This window comes from Corythoichthys intestinalis, chromosome 4 (assembly GCF_030265065.1).
Source record: "Corythoichthys intestinalis isolate RoL2023-P3 chromosome 4, ASM3026506v1, whole genome shotgun sequence".
Classification (NCBI taxonomy): Eukaryota; Metazoa; Chordata; class Actinopteri; order Syngnathiformes; family Syngnathidae; genus Corythoichthys; species Corythoichthys intestinalis.
In genome coordinates, this window is record NC_080398.1 from 2976597 (window position 1) to 2996730 (window position 20134).

At 38.8% G+C, this 20134-nt stretch overlaps 1 protein-coding gene across 3 annotated transcripts in view; it reads left to right on the forward strand.

Moving 5' to 3' along the window:
• Positions 1–20134, forward strand: part of LOC130915060 (BMP-binding endothelial regulator protein-like) — a 64170-nt gene that overhangs the window by 38797 nt on the left and 5239 nt on the right. For all 3 annotated transcript variants that reach the window (XM_057834754.1, XM_057834757.1, XM_057834756.1), the window contains 12 exons: positions 230–312; positions 383–473; positions 551–633; positions 4120–4219; positions 4303–4412; positions 4473–4607; positions 4678–4782; positions 4874–4919; positions 4999–5156; positions 8142–8343; positions 12982–13318; positions 19701–19831. In XM_057834754.1, the coding sequence (XP_057690737.1) occupies positions 230–312; positions 383–473; positions 551–633; positions 4120–4219; positions 4303–4412; positions 4473–4607; positions 4678–4782; positions 4874–4919; positions 4999–5156; positions 8142–8343; positions 12982–13318; positions 19701–19831 (1581 nt within the window). The remainder of the gene's footprint in view (positions 1–229; positions 313–382; positions 474–550; positions 634–4119; positions 4220–4302; positions 4413–4472; positions 4608–4677; positions 4783–4873; positions 4920–4998; positions 5157–8141; positions 8344–12981; positions 13319–19700; positions 19832–20134) is intronic.

A 20134-nucleotide genomic window follows, 5' to 3' on the forward strand; every position in this document is an offset into this window, starting at 1 on the left:
TTTCCAGTCAATGAATGAATATTAATCATGTTAGGTTTTGTTTTGTGTTTTTTTGTGCAAAATATAATTTAAATGGTCATTTTTCAAATCTATGTTTATCTTTAATTACTTTTTATATCATCAAAGACTGGATGTAACAGCAATTTTGTGCAACATTTGTGAAGATAGCAGTTTCCACTGCGACAATCCATTATGGATATTTGAAATCCAACCCTTTATCGCTTCTCAGGTTGCACGTTGGACGGACGATCCTACAACAGCTCTGTGTCGTGGACCAGCACCATCAAACCTTGCGTGACACGACAATGTCAGGTGTGCGTAAAGATAGAGAAATAGTCGGAGGAACCATTTTGATGTGATGCATTTTCTCCTATTGTGACAGGAAGGCGTGATCACCGAAGCCGAAGTGCGGTGCGTGGTCCACTGCAAGAACCCCAAGATCCATCCCAAAAAGTGCTGTCCAACATGTCCGAGTGAGTTCCACCTCCGTGCGAGTCTAAAGACGGAAAGTAGCCACGTTGATGAAGTAGTCTTTTTTAAATTGTTTTAGGCTGCATCTTCGAGGGTCGGCTGTACAAAGAAAAGGAGGAGTTCAGTCCAGAAGGAAAGCCTTGCATTAAGTGTACATGCACGGTGAGTAGTAGCTGTGTAGGTGCCACGAGGTGGCGCTGAAGCAGGACTTTCATATGAGACAGTTTGAGCAGAAATACTGTATTACATGTAATTGACATATTTTAGCCCACTAAAGTTTAAAAATATTAAATGAAAAATGCAAAAAACAACAAAAATATAGAATAGAATAAAATAAAATATAAAAATGAAAAAAATAATACACAAAACAAATTATTAGACAAAATACAAAGAATGAGATGGAAAAACACTGACTAAAAATAGTAGACAAAAATTTAAGAAAAAAGTTAAATATGCAACAAAAAAAACATGATAAATAAAGACCACATAAATATTATACATAAACAGTTAATATTAGGAAAACCTGCCCGGACATACATTTTTTAAATAAAAGAAATACACAAATATTGGCTACCTGCTAATCAGCTGTTAAAAACCTCTGCCATCAAAATGTTTGCTGTGCCACATAATTGACACTTACTGGAATAACCGCTAGATGGCGCCAAATACTACTTTCATATGAGACGGGCATAAAAATATGAAATTAATACAGAAATATTACATGTAAAAGACTTATTTTAGTCCCTCCCAAAATACAAAGACTGAGATGGAAAAACACTGACTAAAATAGTAGACAAAAATTAAAGAAAAAAGTCAAATATGCAAAATAACACGATAAATAAAGAACCCATAAATATTATACATAAACAGTAAATATTAGGAAAACCTGCAAAGACATATTTTTTAAATAAAAGAAATACACAAATATAACAGCTAGATGGCGCCAAAGCACTACTTTCATATGAGACGGGCAGAAAAATACATTAATACAGAAATATTACATGTAAAAGATTTATTTTAGCCCCTCCTAAAATACAAAATATTCAATTAAAAATATATATTTAATAAAAAAACACAAACATATAATCGACAAAATGCTAAGATTATGAAATGGAAAAATACTGGGCAAAAACAATGTTAAAAAAAAACATGATAAATAACAATTATATTTTAGACAAAAGCAGGAAATGTTAGCAAAGCATACAGAGAAATTTGATGAAAAATTGATAAAAATATTACAATAAATATTAAATATTACAATAAAATGTTTGCCGAGATTCATAATTGACACTTAAATGCCGGAAGATGGTGCCAAATCACTACTTTCATACGAGATAAGATGAATACATAATAATGATATGTATATGTATATATATATATATATATATATATATATTATAATAATGAAGAAATCAATACAGAAAATAAAATAAATGTTAACTGAAAAAAAAATACACAAACAAGAAATATTAGACAAAATACAAAGATATAACTTGGAAAAAATACTGGGCAAAAATTGTATACTAAAAAAAAAAAACTACTGGTGCACGATAATTATTGGTCTGATAATTATCGGTCCGATAATAAGAATTATGACGTCAGTCCAATAAATCCAATAACATAATTAATAGGACCGATAATACAGTATGAACTGTGCTCGCTGGCTGGGAAATCAGCTGACCATTTGCGGGGCATTGCTGCCACCTGCCGGTCAGAATAATTCGCTACATCTATAATTTGGCCCACAAACTCATTCACTTTAGTTTACACAGTGCTGTGTCTAGCTTTAGCATTGACAATCGTGAATGCTTTCTGTTACTTATGTTTCCGCCTCGGAAATAAATGTGTAAGTATTTATGTTTACTATAACATATGGATGTGCAATATATGTTTACTTCGGTGGTGAAGGGTCATATGTACAGAACTTCGTAAGTTGTTGAGTTATAGAAGCCAGCCAATGCTTAAGGCTCGTAGCTCAAGCTAGTGTGCTATGCTATACATACGTATAATAGTTGTCGTTTTAATGTTAGTCCTGTCAGCATGCTTGGTAGGATTTTATACTATGCAGAGAATAAACCTCATACTTTATTGAACATCGGTTCACTCACCGCCTTTTATGTTAATTATTGTAAGGCAAGCCATTAATCCTTTTTGTTCAACCATATTTTTGTTATGAGGAATGAGTGATAAACCTTACTATATAATGTTTACGGTGTTAGTTATAAGTTAGTAAGTTATTGAGAGGCCTTTTGGTCATTGATAGGTTTGCTGTCCTAACCTTTCTCCCAGGTTAAGACAGTTGTTTCATGGACCAAGACCACAACAGTCTCCTGTAGCACCAAATATTTTTATCTGATGACAAAGCACAATACCTGTTGGGTTTATGTTTTAGTTCAGTGCTCATTGTTCAGGAAACACATCTGATTTTCTGATCTTGTTTGACCCAAATTATATTTATTTGAAAAAAAAAAATATCGGCACTTTATTTGAAGTCAAGACTGTTCTTGTCTTTTTTTTGTTCATTATAATAATGTTCATGTCATTATGAAAATTCTGGTGAGATAAAGGACAAAATCTATGTTGAATCCACCAATATTATTATTTTTTAAACCTACAGGTGTTCAAAAACTTGGGTGAATAGACATTTCAAAAATTATATATTTATTATCAGTTATCGATATCGGTATCGACTTTGATGAGCAGGAAGTTATCGATATCGGTATCGGTTTCAAAAAATGGATATCGTGCACCCCTAAAAAACTATATATATATATAATAATATATTGAAAAACCCAATAAAAAATAAATACATTCATTATAGACAAAAGCAGCTAATATTAGCAAAGCGTAAAAAATAGATGAAAAATATTACAGAAAAATAAAATTGTTAACCCTGGTATTGTGGGTATACAAAAATCAATGGTACGTTTTACATACCCAAACTTTTAAAAATTAATTAATTAAAAAAACAATATGGTGATCCCTCATTTTTCACGGTTATTGCGGACCAGAACAAGCCGCGACAAGTAAAAAAACGCGAAGTAGCGCCCCCGCCCCCCCCAAAAAAATTTGAACACACACACAAACATTTTTTTAATCTACTTATTCAGATTTATCATTGGAAAAAGATACTTATAAGACATGTTTTTCACTGGTTTCCCCAAAGTATAATTAAACACACACACACACACACACACACACACATATATATATATATATCATATTAATTCATGGTTTTTAAGCACATTAAATGTAATAATAATGTTTTTGTTTATGTGACTGTCCCACAGAATTATTTTTAAACAAGAAATAAAGACACCCAATCCATTTTTAAAAAAGTAATTAAAAAAAAAAAATGCTTGTCTTTATGAAATGCTTCATTGAGTGAGTCCGCGCCAACTGCTCACTTACACACAATGAGTTGCCACAGCAACTGTTTAACAACTTAAACGATGATTGACGCATGCGGTGCTTTACAACAATAATAGCGACATGCTAGTTAGCTGTTAACATCCATGACAATGTCTGCCGAGCCTCATAATTTACACACACTGTACATACCGCAAGATGGCGCCAAAGCACTACTTTCATATGAGACGGGGCTTAGCGCACAAAAATAGAAAAGTTTGACTGTTGCTGTCATTGCAGGCTGGACGTACTCTTTGCATGAAGGAGGTGTGTCCTGTCCTATCTTGCCCCGCCCACCTTAGCCACACCCCCTCAGGGCAGTGCTGTCCTAAATGTCTCGGTAATTACCAAACAAACATTGGGAAATGCGTACGTGCGTGCTAGCGTGTCACAAGCTAACGCCCGTCGAACTCGTTTGGTTAGGTCAAAGGAAAGTGTTCGACTTGTCCGAGGGGAGTTGCCTGTTCCACAGCGAAGTCTTTGAGAACGCCACCTCCTTCGTACATGACAACTGCACTACCTGCACGTGCAAGGTAAAACATCGAGTCTCAATTTGTAAAATGAGGTTTTAAAATGTCATTGGATACCTTCAGGACTCCACCGTGGTGTGCAAAAGGCGTTGCTCGCGGCCGGGCAGTTGCCACGGAGAAGGCTGCTGCGACGAATGCTTGTCCTACGTAAAGGTGGACGACGTCAAGTACTGCCGAGTTCGCAATAAGATCTACAGGGTGAGAGAGAAAAACGGATGGTGAGAGAGAGAGACGGATGGATTTCTGAAGCATGTTCGTCCGTCCTCAGGATGGAGACATGTGGTCTTCGGTCAACTGCACGCTTTGCGCATGCGTGAAAGGGAACGTGGAGTGTCAGCCAAAACAGTGCGTGCCAATCACCAGCTGCCCCTCGGTGAGTGACGTCCCTCGGAAAAATTTGAGCGGGTTGTAGTCAACACCAGCTGTTGCCGTAACTATGATTTATATGGCTCCGCCCCCTGCAGAATAAGATCCTAAACCGGACCGGCTGCTGTCCAGTTTGCACTGAAAGTGAGTAAGTTCATTTCAGTAGTCCCAATTGGTCCTGAAGTGAGTTGCTTTTGTCTTAACGGGGCAATTTTCTACACAGAGCCCGGCGTATGCACCGTGTTTGGCGACCCGCACTACAACACCTTTGACGGAAGAACCTTTAACTTCCAAGGAACGTGTCAGTACGTGTTGACACGGGACTGCGGAGGCGCCGCGGGCAATAACGCCGTCGTTAACAATGGCGACTCCAGCTTCACGGTACGACGTTAGTTTCTATTAATAATAGAGATGTCCCGATCGATCGGCATCCCAATCGATCGGATCCGATCACGTCATTTTCAAAGTATCGGAATCGGCAAAAAAATATCGGACATTCCTTTTTTAGTATATATATATTTTTTAATTAAATCATTTTCTAATTGTATTTAACGTTACAGACATAATATGTTACACTCATCCAGAGTCTTTAGTTTTGGCTTAAGGCAGGGTTGTCAAATTTATCCCTATAACGGCGGTAATTAATTTTTTAAAAAATGTATCACGTTAAAATATTTAACGCAATTAATGCATGCACTGCACGACCCACTCATGCATTGTCGCGCTCAATCTGTAATGTCGCTGTTTTACCTATATAGAGAGCTAAAAGGCAGCGTAAAATGAGTAGAGTGAATTTTGGAAGCCTTTGGAGCCTTTTTTGAATTGGCTAAAGGCTTACAATCCCTCTCCCTATGATTAGAAATATCGTGGGAAGCAATGTGGTGATGCAAGGTTGTACTTGATCTTTTTCTTAACACCCTATGTTATTTCCCAACGCAGAGAAGATATATCAATTGGTAGCACTACGCACAGTCATGGTTCCACTTCCCATCATGCATTTGGGCATGGCTACAGTATCATTAACTGAAAGCTCAACAAATACACTAGATGGCAATATTTAGTCACAATATACAAAGTCACAAGTCTTTCTATCCGTGGATCCCTCTCACAGAAAGAATTTATTGTCATAATAAACAAATACAGTACTTATGTACTGTATGTTGAATGTACAGTGGTACCTCTACATACGATCGCTTCGACACACGAACTTTTCGACATCCGACGTAAAATTTGACTCGCCATTTGTTTCTACATCCGATGACATGCTCGAAATACGACGACAATGGCAGCACCGCAGACGAATGCACGGCGGATTTTCTTGTGTGACAAATCAACACAGGTTTCAGAAAAGGTTGGTACAGGTGGTGAAACAAGGAAAAAGTTGACGCTTACCTTCTAAATGAAGATGCAAATGACAGAAAAATATGAGCGTGGGGTGAAATGGCTCAAAAATACATCTCCACGGTCCTCCTCCGACCATCGTTCGCCAGTCTTTATAAGTTAAGCTGACAATTCTTATTGTGGTAACATCTCCAGAGAAATCGCCAGCTTCGCCACGTTTTCATCATTTCTTTCACAACTTATTCAACACAAAACGCCTGCTGTCTGCTGCAATTGACGATGTTCTCAAGAAAGCATTGAAAGCGAAAGTAAACTCTCACCCGCTCCCCTCCCTCTTTGTCACGTCAGCCCCGCGGTGCCTTCAGGTACAGAAAAAAACGTCCGCCTTATTAGTACCCGTTTCGTTACACTATTACAGGAATTATTATAATTATTATATTATTAATCCGATTTTTATTTATTATTTATTTGTTTTGCTATATGTAATTGCCATTTGTAATAGTACCAGCAGTATTTTTTAAGGATTTAGTGCAGGTTTTTGGGCTGTGGAACGAATTAATGGAATTATAATGTGTTCCTATGGGAAAATCCTGCTCGACATACGACCATTTCGACTTACAAACAAGGTCCTGGAACGGATTAACTTCGTATGTAGAGGTACCACTGTATATATTTGTCCGAGTTTTATTCATTTATTTCTTAATGCATTGCCAAAATGCATATGATCGGGAAACGTTATCGGGAATGATTGGAATTGAATCGCAAGCAAAAAAAAGCAATCGGATCGGGAAATATCGGGATCGGCAGATACTCAAACTAAAACGATCGGGATCGGATCGGGAGCAAAAAAACATGATCGGAACAAACCTAATTAATAATGATACTTGAGGGCAGTAGCAGAATAAATGTGAACAGGGCTCGCGATGAGCAGAAACGGCCAGCAGGGGGGGCAGTGTCCCAAAAAATCAAAATCAAAAAGTCCGTGTTGCCCAACGACAGCTCCAAAACATCACTGCTCTAGAGGAGATCTGCATGGAGGAATGGGCCAAAATACCAGCAACAGTGTTTGAAAAGCTTGTGAAGAGTTACAGAAAACGTTTGGCCTCCGTTATTGTCAACAAAGGGTACATAACAAAGTATTGAGATGAACTTTTGGTATTGACCAAATACTTATTTTCCACCATGATTTGCAAATAAATTCTTTAAAAATCAAACAACGTGATTTTCTGTTTTTTTTTTCCTACATTCTGTCTCTCATGGTTGAGGTTTAACCATGTTGACGATTACAGGCCTCTCCAATATTTTCAAGTGGGATAACTTGCACAATTAGGGGTTGACTAAGTACTTATTTACCCCACTGTATGTTGCAAGTTCATTTTAAAATTATTTCTGACATTTTGGGGTAATTAACTTGTTTTGCCCCCCCCCCCCAAAAGTCAAACTCCGTTTATACCCAGTGCCCCTAAGTTCCACCCCTGCGTGAGGAAGCATTAACCAAATAATTCCATATGTGCAAAGCTCTCATGAAGACCTTTAATTTGACGTGTGACTCAAATTGGAACCACAGCATGATTGTTATTTATTTTTTGCAATTTCATCATACAAAGTAATGCTAATAAACTGAATTGCAGTGCCTTTGATTTAAGATACGACTCAATGTGATTTGTTGAAATATTTATGACCACTTTAATTGAGAGTATGTTATTTTGTTAGCGTCATAACAACATAACAAGCGTAAATGTCTTGTTAAGACCTTTAATTTGAGGTGTGATTCAACGTGGTTTGTTCAAAATACATTTTTCCACCTTTTTACTCCTGTTTGTCTTGGCTGGATGTTGTTTTTATGGTGTCATGCTGTCATACACACCAACAAAGTAATTACAGATCTGCAAAGCTCACGACGTTTAATTTGACAACAAGAATAGTCCAGTTTGCTTGGAATCAGCCATTGCTATCTTTAATGTACCCTCACCATAGTTTGTGTGTTCTGAACTTTGAAGTGAAAGTGTTGTCCTCTTCTTAAAGGTGCTGGTGAAGAACGACGCCCGGCGCACCCGCTCGTTCTCCTGGACGCAGTCGGTGGAGGTGCGCCTAGCCGGGCTGGTCCTCGGCCTCCACCAGCACCTGACCGTGCGCAGGAACGGCACCCGAATCGCGCTCCCCTACCACGGGCCCGGCGTGCACATCGATCTGGACGGATACCTCCTCAAGCTCACGACCATCGCAGGTAACGTGCGCCATCATCATGGAACTTTTGCACATTTGTTGACATTTGTAACACATTTGTAGCACATTTGTAAAGCGTGCAAAAATAGAACTTAAAATTGACAAAAATGGCAGCAAAAAAGTGTAAACAAATATATTGATGTACAGTTGTGGTCAAAAGTTTACATACACTTGTGAAGAACATAATGTCATGGCTCTCTTGAGTTTCCAGTTATTTCTACAACTCTGATTTTTCTCCGATAAAGTGATTGGAACAGATACTTCTTTGTCACAAAAAACATACATGAAGTTTGGTTCTTTTATTACTTTATTATGGGTTAACAGAAAAAGTGATCAAATCTGCTGGGTCAAAAATATACATACATGGATCTGAAAAAGCGAATCATTGACTTGAACAAGTCAGGAAAGTCACTTGGCGCCATTTCAAAGCAGCTGCAGGTCCCAAGAGCAACAGTGCAAACAATTGTTTGTAAGTATAAAGTGCATGGCACTGTTTTGTCACTGCCACGATCAGGAAGAAAACACAAGCCATCACCTGCTGCTGAGAGAAAATTGGTCAGGAGGGTGAAGATTCAACCGAGAATCACCAAAAAGCAGATCTGCCAAGAATTAGAAGCTGCTGGAACACAGGTGTCAGTGTCCACAGTCAAGCGTGTTTTGCATCTCCATGGACTGAGAGGCTGCCGTGCAAGAAGGAAGCCCTTGCTCCAAAAGCGGCACCTTAAGGCTCGACTGAAGTTTGCTGCTGATCACATGGACAAAGATAAGACCTTCTGGAGGAAAGTTCTGTGGTCAGACGAAACAAAAATCGAGCTGTTTGGCCACAATGCCCAGCAATATGTTTGGAGGGGAAAAGGTGAGGCCTTTAACCCCAAGTACACCATGCCTACCGTCAAGCACTGTGGTGCTAGTATTATGCTGTGGGGCTGGTTTGCTACCAATGGGACTGGTGCTTTACAGAGACTAAATGGGATAATGAAGAAGGAGGATTACCTTTAAATTCGTCAAGATAACCTAACGTCATCAGCCCGAAGATTGGGTCTTGGGCGCAGTTGGGTGTTCCAACAGGACAATGACCCCAAACACACATCAAAAGTGGTAATGGAATGGCTAAATCAGGCTAGAATTAAGGTTTTCGAATGGCCTTCCCAAAGTCCTGACTTAAACCCCATTGAGAACTTGTGGACAATGCTGAAGAAACAAGTCCATGTCAGAAAGCCATCAAATTTAACTGAACTGCACCAATTCTGTCAAGAGGAGTGGTCAAAGATTCAACCAGAAGCTTGTGGATGGCTACCAAAAGCGCCTAATTGAAGTGAAAATGGCCAGGGGACATGTTACCAAATATTAGCGCTGCTGTATGTATATTTTTGACCCAGCAGATTTGATCACTTTTTTTCTGTTCACCCATAAGAAAGTCATAAAAGAACCAAACTTCATGAATGTTTTTTGTGACAAAGAAGTATCTGTTCCAATCACTCTATCAGAGAAAAATCAGAGTTGTAGAAATAACTGGAAACTCAAGAGAGCCATGACATTATGTTCTTCACAAGTGTATGTAAACTTTTGACCACAACTGTATATGTATGTCAAAAAATATTGATCGAATATTCACTAGATTATTTGATGAAAATGTCTAAATATTGGGAAAAGACAAAGAAATATAAAAGGACAAAGGTTAAAATAAGAAACCAAAGTATTAGAGAAAATATAATGAGACGGGGGGGATAGTAGGCAGAAATACAGTGTTATGAAAAAGTATCTGAACCTTTTGGAATTTCTCACATTTCTGCATGAAATCAACATCAAATGTGATCAGATCTTTGTCAAAATCACACAGATGAAAATGCAGTTTCTGCTTTAACTAAAACCCCCCAAACATTTATAGGTTTTCATATTTTAATGAGGTTAGCATGCAAACAGTGACAGAAGGTGGAAAAAATAAGTAAGTGAACCCTCTGCCTAAGGAGACTTAAATAGCAATTGAAACCAATTTTTACCAAACATTTTAAGTCAGGTGTGTGCCCAATCACTGAGGAGTGGTTTAAAGCTGCCCTGCCCACTATAAAACACACAACGGGTAAGAATTGTCTTGATGGGAAGCACTGTCTGATGTGCATCATCGCTCGGTCAAAAGAGCTGTCTAAAGACCTGTGATCAAGGATTGTTGATTTGTATAAAGCTGGGAAAGGATACAAAACCATCTTTAAAAGTCTGGATGTTCATCAATCGACAGTCAGAGAAGTTGTCTACAAATGGAGAGAGTTTGGCACTGTTGCTTATCTCCCAAGGTGTGGCCGTCCACCAAAGATGACGCCAAGAGTTGAGCGCAGAATACTCAAAGAGGTAAAAAACAACCCTAGAGTCTCTGCTAAAGACTTACAGAAATCACTGGCACAGTCCAATATCTATACACACATCAACTATACTGTATATGTAAAACAATGGCCAAGAATGGTGTTCATGGGAGGACTCCACGGAGGAAGCCACTGCTGTCTCCAAAAAAAAAAAAAAAACATTGTTGCTGGTTTAATGTTCGCAAAAAGGCACTTGGACACTCCACAGAAGTTTTGGCAAAATATTTTGTGGACTGATGAAACCAAAGCTGAATTGTGTGGCAGTAACACACAATGTATTGTGTGGAGGAAAAATGGAAGAGCTCACCAACATCAACACCTCATCCCCACTGTGAAGCATGGTGGAGGGAGCATCATGATTTGGTGCTGATTTGCTGCCTCAGGGCCTGGATAACTTGCAATTCTTAATGGAAGAATTAATTCAAAAGTTTATCAGGATGTTTTGGAGGGAAAACTTGAGGCCGTCTGTCAGAGCGCTGAAGCTAAAAAGAAGATGGATGCTGCAACAAGACAATGATCCAAACACAGAAGTAAATCAACTTCAGAATGGTTTCAGAAGAACAAAATACACGTTCTGGAATGGCCAAGTTAAAGTCCAGACTTGAACCCCATTGAAATGCTGTGGCATCACCTAAAGACAACGATTCATGCTAGACATCCCAGGAATCTGACTGAACTACAGCAGTTTTGTTGAAAAGAATGGGCCAAGATGAATCCTGATCTAAGTGCCAGACAGATCTGCAGCTACAGGAATCGTCTGGTTGAAGTTATTTCTGAATATTAGAGCTGAAACGAGTACTCGAGTAACTCGAGTTTAAAAACTGATCCGAGTAATTTTATTCACCTCGAGTAATCGTTTATTTTGACAGCTCTAAGCATCAAGTTTTGCTCGGGCTACTTTTAATGCGGGACAACGCGCTGCCACGTGCGGAGAGGAGGAAGGGAAAAAAAAAACTTACTGCAGCCGACAGACGCCACAAACGACGCCGACGTTGCTAAATACTAGCCCACACAATGCTACGTTGGTAACAGGTAGCGTCTGATGCGTCTCATAGAGATCACATGTATGTTGAACTAGATGCGAAATGACGGACTCGGCCGCGTCTGGGCAGCGTTAGGAAACTGCCGCCATCTTAAAGCAGTAGAGCGCTAAGCGCTAATAAAGAGCGCTAAGCGCTAATAAATAAGATTAACGTTACTGTCTCTACTAGCTCATGTAACGTTAGCCCTGCGGAGGGCTAGGTTTCAATTAATCATGACCACTGTCGATGCGTGGCTAACGTGTCTTACATACAGGCTTTAACATAACATAGCATTGTGGAGTGATGAGGGTGTAAAATAAAAACTTAATCATGCTAACTATCAATTTTAGCTCAGTAGTCATTGCTGGATAAAACACCAAGTAGCACTGATCCCTAATGTGTTCCAGTACAGCCTGTATCATACATTTATTTTGAACACTGCAAAAACTCAAAATCCTATCAGGACTTACAGTTTAGACTAACTTAAAACTTAACTAGAACTTAAAAATGGCTTGACACAAAGAGAAATTGAATTGAAACACGTGGGAAAAAGTCCTAACTTTTAAGTGATGTGTGTTATCAAGCGTAACAGCATTTTTAGGCAAGATATATATATATATATATATATTTTTTTTTTTAATAAGATCTAAAGGTTTTTTGAGTGAAAGCAGTGAATTAGTCTTTTTTTTAAATTGTAGTTACATCTGAGATGCAATTGTTGGCTGTTTTCAACAATATACATCGAAAATAAAGACATTGATTGACTGAAAATGGTTCAAGATTAGATGAAATGTCTTGTTTTATCATGTATATTTATAATTGCTCTTCACCTAAAAATATATTTGTTTTATCCGATTACTCGATTAATCGATAGACTTTTCAGTCGATTACTCGATTACTAAAATATTCGATAGCTGCAGCCCTACTGAATATTAAATGTGATGGTTGACTTACTTATTTTGTCCCCCCTCTGTCATTGTTTGCATACTATCCTCATTAAAATATGAAAACATATAAATGTTTGGGTGGTTTTAGTTAAAGCTGACACTGTTTTTTCATCTGTGTGATTTTGACAAAGACCAGATCACATTTGATTGTGATTTTATGCAGAAATGTGAGAAAGTCCAAAAGGTTACTGGTTTCAAGGTTTACTTTGGTATGAAAACGTCACAATGTCAGAACCACTAAAATTTTGTTTCATACTGTGGTATTAAAATAGAAAATACGCATGCTAACACGCAGCCTCACCCTATCCCGCAGGTCTGGAGATCACTTGGGACGGCGACAGCTTCGTGGAGGTGGTGGCCGCCCCGCACTTGCGCGGGCGTCTGTGCGGCCTGTGCGGCAACTACAACGGCCACAAGCGCGACGACACCACCGGCGGCGACGGGCACTTCAAGTTCGACGTGGACGACTTCGCCGAGTCGTGGCGCGTCGCCAACGACGAACCCTGCGGCCAGCAAAGCCGCCGCCCCGCCGCATTCTCCTGTCCCGCTAGCGTCAAGGTCAAATTCCGCGCCCACCGCGAGTGCCAGAAGATCAAGTCGTGGGAGTTCCACAAGTGTCACCGCGTGGTCGACGTCGCCGCTTTCTACAGGTGATCAGAAAAAGTTTCTCTTTGCACCCGTTTAAATGTATTTTAAAAACAAATCAGACCAATATACCATGTTTTTGGACTATAAATCGCATGTTTTTTGGCCAATAGCGACTTATACATGAAATTATCAAAGGGACGATAATACTAAAATGACAAGTTGATTCTACATTAGGGGTGTGACAATTCAGTGGTATGAAAACGTATCTGAACCTTTTGGAATTTCTCACATTTCTGCATAAAATCACCATCAAATGTGATCTGATCTTTGTCAAAATCACACAGAGAAAATGCAGTTTCTGCTTTAACTAAAACCACCCAAACATTTATAGGTTTTCATATTTTAATGAGGATAGCATGTGTTGGAATTCGCCTCCCCAGCCAAGACGAACGCGGGAGCGTGCCAACCGGGAAGTCGGAAATTCCGTGCGTTCTCTTCTTATTTTAACCCTTTGTACTGACTCCATGTTTCAAAAGTTTGAAGAAGACTCACCGAAAACAGGTTGACAATTTATTCGTCGACAATGGTCAAAAACAAGGCAAAAACAGACGACGGAGGGACCATTGTGGATCCAAAACAAGGCTACGTAAAAAAAATGTTTCCGAGCAGCAAAATCTGTGTTATCTCAGTGTCCAGTGTTTTTTAAATCCGTGGTGAATTGTGTTAATGAGAAGCATTGTCTGATGTGCATCATGGCTCGGTCAAAAGAGCTGTCCGAAGACCTGCGATCAAGGGTAGTTGATTTATATAAAGCTGGGAAAGGATACAAAACCATCTCTAAAAGTCTGGATGTTCATCAATCAACAGTCAAAGAAGTTGTCTACAAATGGAGAGAGTTTGGCATTGTCGCTTCTCTCCCAAGGCGTAGCCGTCCACCAAAGATGACACCAAGAGTTCAGCGCAGAATACTCATACAGATAAAAAAAGAACCTTAGAGTGTCAGCTAAAGACTTACAGAAATCACTGGCACAGTCCTATATCTATGCGCACACATCAACTATATGTAAAACTATGGCCAAGAATGGTGTTCATGGGATGACTCCACTGAGGAAGCCACTGCTGTCTAAAAAAACATTGTTGCTCTTTTAATATTCGCAAATAGGCACTTGGACACTCCACAGAAGTTTTGGCAAAATATTTTGTGAATTGTTTTGGAGTAACACACAACGCCATGTGTGGAGCAAAAATGGAACAGTTCACCAACATCAACACCTCATCCCCACTGGGGAGCTTGGTGGAGGGAGCATCATGATTTGGAGCTGTTTTGCTACCTCATGGCCTGGACAACTTTCAATCATTAATGGAAGAATTCATTCAAAAGTTCATCAGAATTAGTCGAATTTTTCATCGATCTCAGACACTGGGATAAAAGAAAAATTATACTACACTACACTACAATTACACTAATATATAAGTCTAGACAAAATGAACTCAATACAAATAGTTTATCAGAATGTTTTGCAGGAAAACCTGAGGCCGTCTGTCAGACAGTTGAAGCTAAAAAGAGGATGGATACTGCAACAAGACAATGATCCAAAACACAGAAGTAAATCAACTTCAGAATGGTTTCAGAAGAACAAAATACACATTCTGGAGTGGCCAAGTCAAAGTCCTGACCTGAACCCTATTGAGATGCTGTGGCATGACCTAAAGACAGCGATTCATGTTAGAAATCCCAGTAATCTGACTGTACTACAGCAGTTTTGTAGAGAAGAATGGGCCAAGATGAGTCCTGATCGATGTGCCAGACTGGTATGCAGCTACAGGAAGTGTCTGGTTGAAGTTATTGCTGCTAAGGGGGGGGGCGCAAAAGAGTAAATGTGATGGTTCATTTTCTTATTTTTTTCCCACCTGTTATTGTTTGCATACTATTCTCATTAGAATATGAAAACCTATAAATGTTTGGGTGGTTTTAGTTAAAACAAACACTGTTTTTTCATCTGTGTGGTTTTGAATAAGATAGATCACATTTGATGATTATTTTATGCAGAAATGTGAGAAATTCCAAAAGGTTCAGATACTTTGTCATACCACTGTATGTAAAATGCCCCAAAATTAACTCCTTGCCTGGCCACTGACGGCCATGGATGTCCAATCCGTTTGAAGTGGGAGGGATGGCAGCCATCTCTTCCACTTCAAACAGATTGGACGTCTACTAATGATAGACTCATTCGGTTTCCTGACCCATGTCTCGATAACTGTTGTCTTGCCATATCGCGAGACCACCTTGTTACCCTTGGAAGGAAAATTTAACAACATTAGTTCTTAGGATGACATTTTGTTCACATCCAGATAACATCAAATGAATTAGAAATCGTCTAGACATTGTTAATGTGGTTACATAATAAACAATTTTCCTCGATAAATAAAATGACTAATTGATTTGAAACTTTTGAAGAACCAACACTAGAAACGGGAAGTAAACAAAACGTATGTTCATTCACTGCCACCCTACCCAGTTATATGAATTGGGCATCTGCTCGTGAAAAACTCACAGCAGCAGGATGAAAATAGCTTGTTTTTCGACATATTTTACAAACGCTTAAAAATAATTTTAATAAAAATTATATATAGTAATAGGATAACAAGGGCGTAGGTTTGGTCTCAACATAATAGAGTTTTGAAGTCTATGACATCACTTAAATGGTATTAACATACACAAAAAATACAAGCTTGTTATTTATCTCTTAACAATCCAGGAATTAAAAAAAAAAAAAAAACATACTCAACTTTGTCTAAATAAAGAAATTAAATACAAGAAAAAAACTTTTCGTCAGGGAATAACAAAAATAAATAACAATGGAGCCGTCCTTCAGGTAAAATACTTCTGTTTTTGCCCACAAGAACAGCCAAACTCAACAAAAAAATGAAAGCTCCTGTGGGGTGCCTTAAGACCACATAAATATTTCGGGTTTTTTTAAATGGGGAGAAAGGGTAAACCTCAGTTCACTACATTTCTCAGTAAACGTTAACAGTAGAAAACACATACAGGAGGACTTCTCTCTAAGCAGCTTCCTACTCTAGTTTTGCAGGTTAGCAAGTTCACACTGTTTAATGTTATGCTAACTGATGCAGGTCGGACTATCAGTAGAAAAAAATAGTGGTGTGTTCCCCACTTCCACAGCATTGACATATTTTTACATTTCTTACAGTGGCTGCTTCTGGCTGAAAAAAAAAACATCTGATATATGTGTGTGTGTGTGTGGGGGGGGGTGTCAATTCATCAGCCAATCACATATACGTTTTGGAGTTTTTAAAAAATGGACCGGCACATTCAGCAAGTGAAAAGAAGTAGATGGAAGTCTGAACATAGTGAAAATATTTCACTTAATAATGGTGGGTGGGGTCAGTTACAACAATGAACTCATTTACTCCCAGCCATTTTCACCGGTGCAACCCCCTTCGCTCCCTGCTGTTTTACTGGATTTTGACTGATTTTGTAAGGCCCACAGAAAATTCTGTTCTATTGCTATATAAACATGGAACCCACCAAAAGAAAGATTAGACTCTTCTTTTAGCAGGAAAAAAAGTAAGTTACTATCTTTTTCCATTCTTTAGAAATCAGCATTAGAAAATAGCTTAGTTTGAGCAATTTCTGATGAAAAAACCGAAATTGAGCTTTTTTTGTTGAAAGCATACATTTCAAACATAACTTTGACTTTAACACACCTATTTTTTGCTTTAGTTACATCCTAAACATCTAGATGATGTTTTCCCTTTCCAAAATAATATAAACAACAAGAAAAATAGAGCTTTTGATAGCAAAGTAACAATTTATTTACACATAACTGAGAGATGACGCTGTTGTGGCCGCGACAGCCGGTTAAACTTTTCCCTCATCGCCCCCTGTCTCATAAAGATGGATTTTTTTGAGTCTCTGCGGGGTCTGCTCGGCAAAGCAGCATGGACTCAACGGCATCGTCCACTGCACTGGTGGTCCCGGTCATTCTGCTTGGTCGTCCAGCGCCTGACATCTCGGGCGTCCTGTAGGTTGTTTTCCATTCAGTCGTCTTTCGCCTGCAGCCCGGCCGTTCGTTGCCATTGAATCGGGTTACGGGTTTTACCAAATGCGCTACTGCCCTCCAGTGGCCACTTTTATTGCTTTGAAATTGATTTTCAGCTTTGTGCTTTGGAGCTAAATTGAATCAGAACCCAGACATGTCGCTTGTAAAAAAAAAAAAAAAAAAAAACCCATAAAAGACGTATAAATACGTCTTTGCGACACTGGAACAATTAAAAATAGAACGTATTTATACGTTTTGGGGAGAAAATGAGTTAAAATATATGGGAAGACAATCTAAATGACCTAAATAACTTTAGTCATTATACTGTATAACTTACAGTGCCTTGCAAAAGTATTCGGCCCCCTTGAATCTTGCAACCTTTCGCCACATTTCAGGCTTCAAACATAAAGATATGAAATTTTATTTTTTTTGTCAAGAATCAACAACAAGTGGGACACAATCGTGAAGTGGAACAACATTTATTGGATAATTTAAACTTTTTTAACAAATAAAAAACTGAAATAAAAAACTGAAAAGTGGGGCGTGCAATATTATTAGGCCCCTTTACTTTCAGTGCAGCAAACTCACTCCAGAAGTTCAGTGAGGATCTCTGAATGATCCAATGTTGTCCTAAATGACCGATGATGATAAATAGAATCCACCTGTGTGTAATCAAGTCTCCGTATAAATGCACCTGCTCTGTGATAGTCTCAGGGTTCTGTTTAAAGTGCAGAGAGCATTATGAAAACCAAGGAACACACCAGGCAGGTCCGAGATACTGTTGTGGAGAAGTTTAAAGCCGGATTTGGATACAAAAAGATTCCCCAAGCTTTAAACATCTTAAGGAGCACTGTGCAAGCCATCATATTGAAATGGAAGGAGCATCAGACCACTGCAAATCTACCAAGACCCGGCCGTCCTTCCAAACTTTCTTCTCAAACAAGGAGAAAACTGATCAGATATGCAGCCAAGAGGCCCATGATCACTCTGGATGAACTGCAGAGATCTACAGCTGAGGTGGCAGAGTCTGTCCATAGGACAACAATCAGTCGTACAGTGCACAAATCTGGCCTTTATGGAAGAGTGGCAAGAAGAAAGCCATTTCTCAAAGATATCCATAAAAAGTCTCCTTTAAAGTTTGCCACAAGCCACCTGGGAGACACACCAAACATGGGGAAGAAGGTGCTCTGGTTAAATGAAACCAAAATGGAACTTTTTGGCCACAATGCAAAACGATATGTTTGGCGTAAAAGCAACACAGCTCATCACCCTGAACACACCATCCCCACTGTCAAACGTGGTGGTGGCAGCATCATGGTTTGGGCCTGCTTTTCTTCAGCAGGGACAGGGAAGATGGTTAAAATTGACGGGAAGATGGATGCAGCCAAATACAGGAACATTCGGGAAGAAAACCTGTAGGTATCTGCACAAGACCTGAGACTGGGACGGAGATTTATCTTCCCACAGGACAATGATCCAAAACATAAAGCCAAATCTGCAATGGAATGGTTAAAAAATAAACGTATCCAGGTGTTAGAATGGCCAAGTCAAAGTCCAGACCTGAATCCAATCGAGAATCTGTGGAAAGAGCTGAAGACTGCTGTTCACAAACACTCTCCATCCAACCTCACTGAGCTCGAGCTGTTTTGCAAGAATGTCAGTCTCTCGATGTGCAAAACTGATAGAAACATACCCCAAGCGACTTGCAGCTGTAATTGGAGCAAAAGGTGGCGCTACAAAGTATTAACGCAAGGGGGCCGAATAATATTGCACGCCCCACTTTTCAGTTTTTTATTTGTTAAAAAAGTTTAAATTATCCAATAAATGTTGTTCCACTTCACGATTGTGTCCCACTTGTTGTTGATTCTTGACAAAAAATTAAAAATTTTTATCTTTATGTTTGAAGCCTGAAATGTGGCGAAAGGTTGCAAGGTTCAAGGGGGCCGAATACCTTTGCAAGGCACTGTAAATAAGGTTGCTTAAAAGTAGCTTGGGACAATTTGAGCATCCTGAAAAGTTGGTAGTGTTTTGTCCCTACCTTCCCTATGCAAACCTACTCCCTTTAGTATAAATAATAATTTAATGATTAGACATAACTTTGTATTAAAAATTTTATGTTTATGAAAGTATTCATCCATATTTTAATAATTTCATCGGATGTATGGCTATTGCAGCACAATATTATTTTATATTTACTCAATACTGATTCACTGTAAAAGTGCAATGTGTTGACAGAAGCCATAATTGGATTCTTTCAGCTGTGATTTTGTACAAAACACAAATGGCAAAATATTTATAAATGCCGCTGATATACTTCTATAATGATGGAGTAAAAATTATGACGCTGATGTTTTTTTTTTTTTTTGGCGTGTGTTTGCAGGTCGTGCGTGACGGACATGTGCGAGTGTCCCGTTCACAAGAACTGCTACTGCGAGTCCTTTATCGCGTACAGCCGAGCGTGCGAGCGAGAGGGCGTCCCCGTACTCTGGAGAACCGACGCCGCCTGCATGGGTGAGGTCAAACGGCGTCACTAGTACTTTTCGATCACAAGCTTGAATCATTTAATTTAATAACAATTTTAATTAGTTAGTTGAAACAATGTGAACACTATTAGAGGACAAACATCCCAAAATAAATTGGTTTGGAAAAAAAAACGCATTTTGGAAAAAAATAAGACAAAAATCTCAGAGGCAAAGGCAAATTTATTTATATAGCACAATTCAACACCAGGCAATTCAAAGTGCTTTACATCAGACCATAAAAATCACATTTAAATCAACACAACGTAAAAACCAAGACAAAAGATCGCATTTA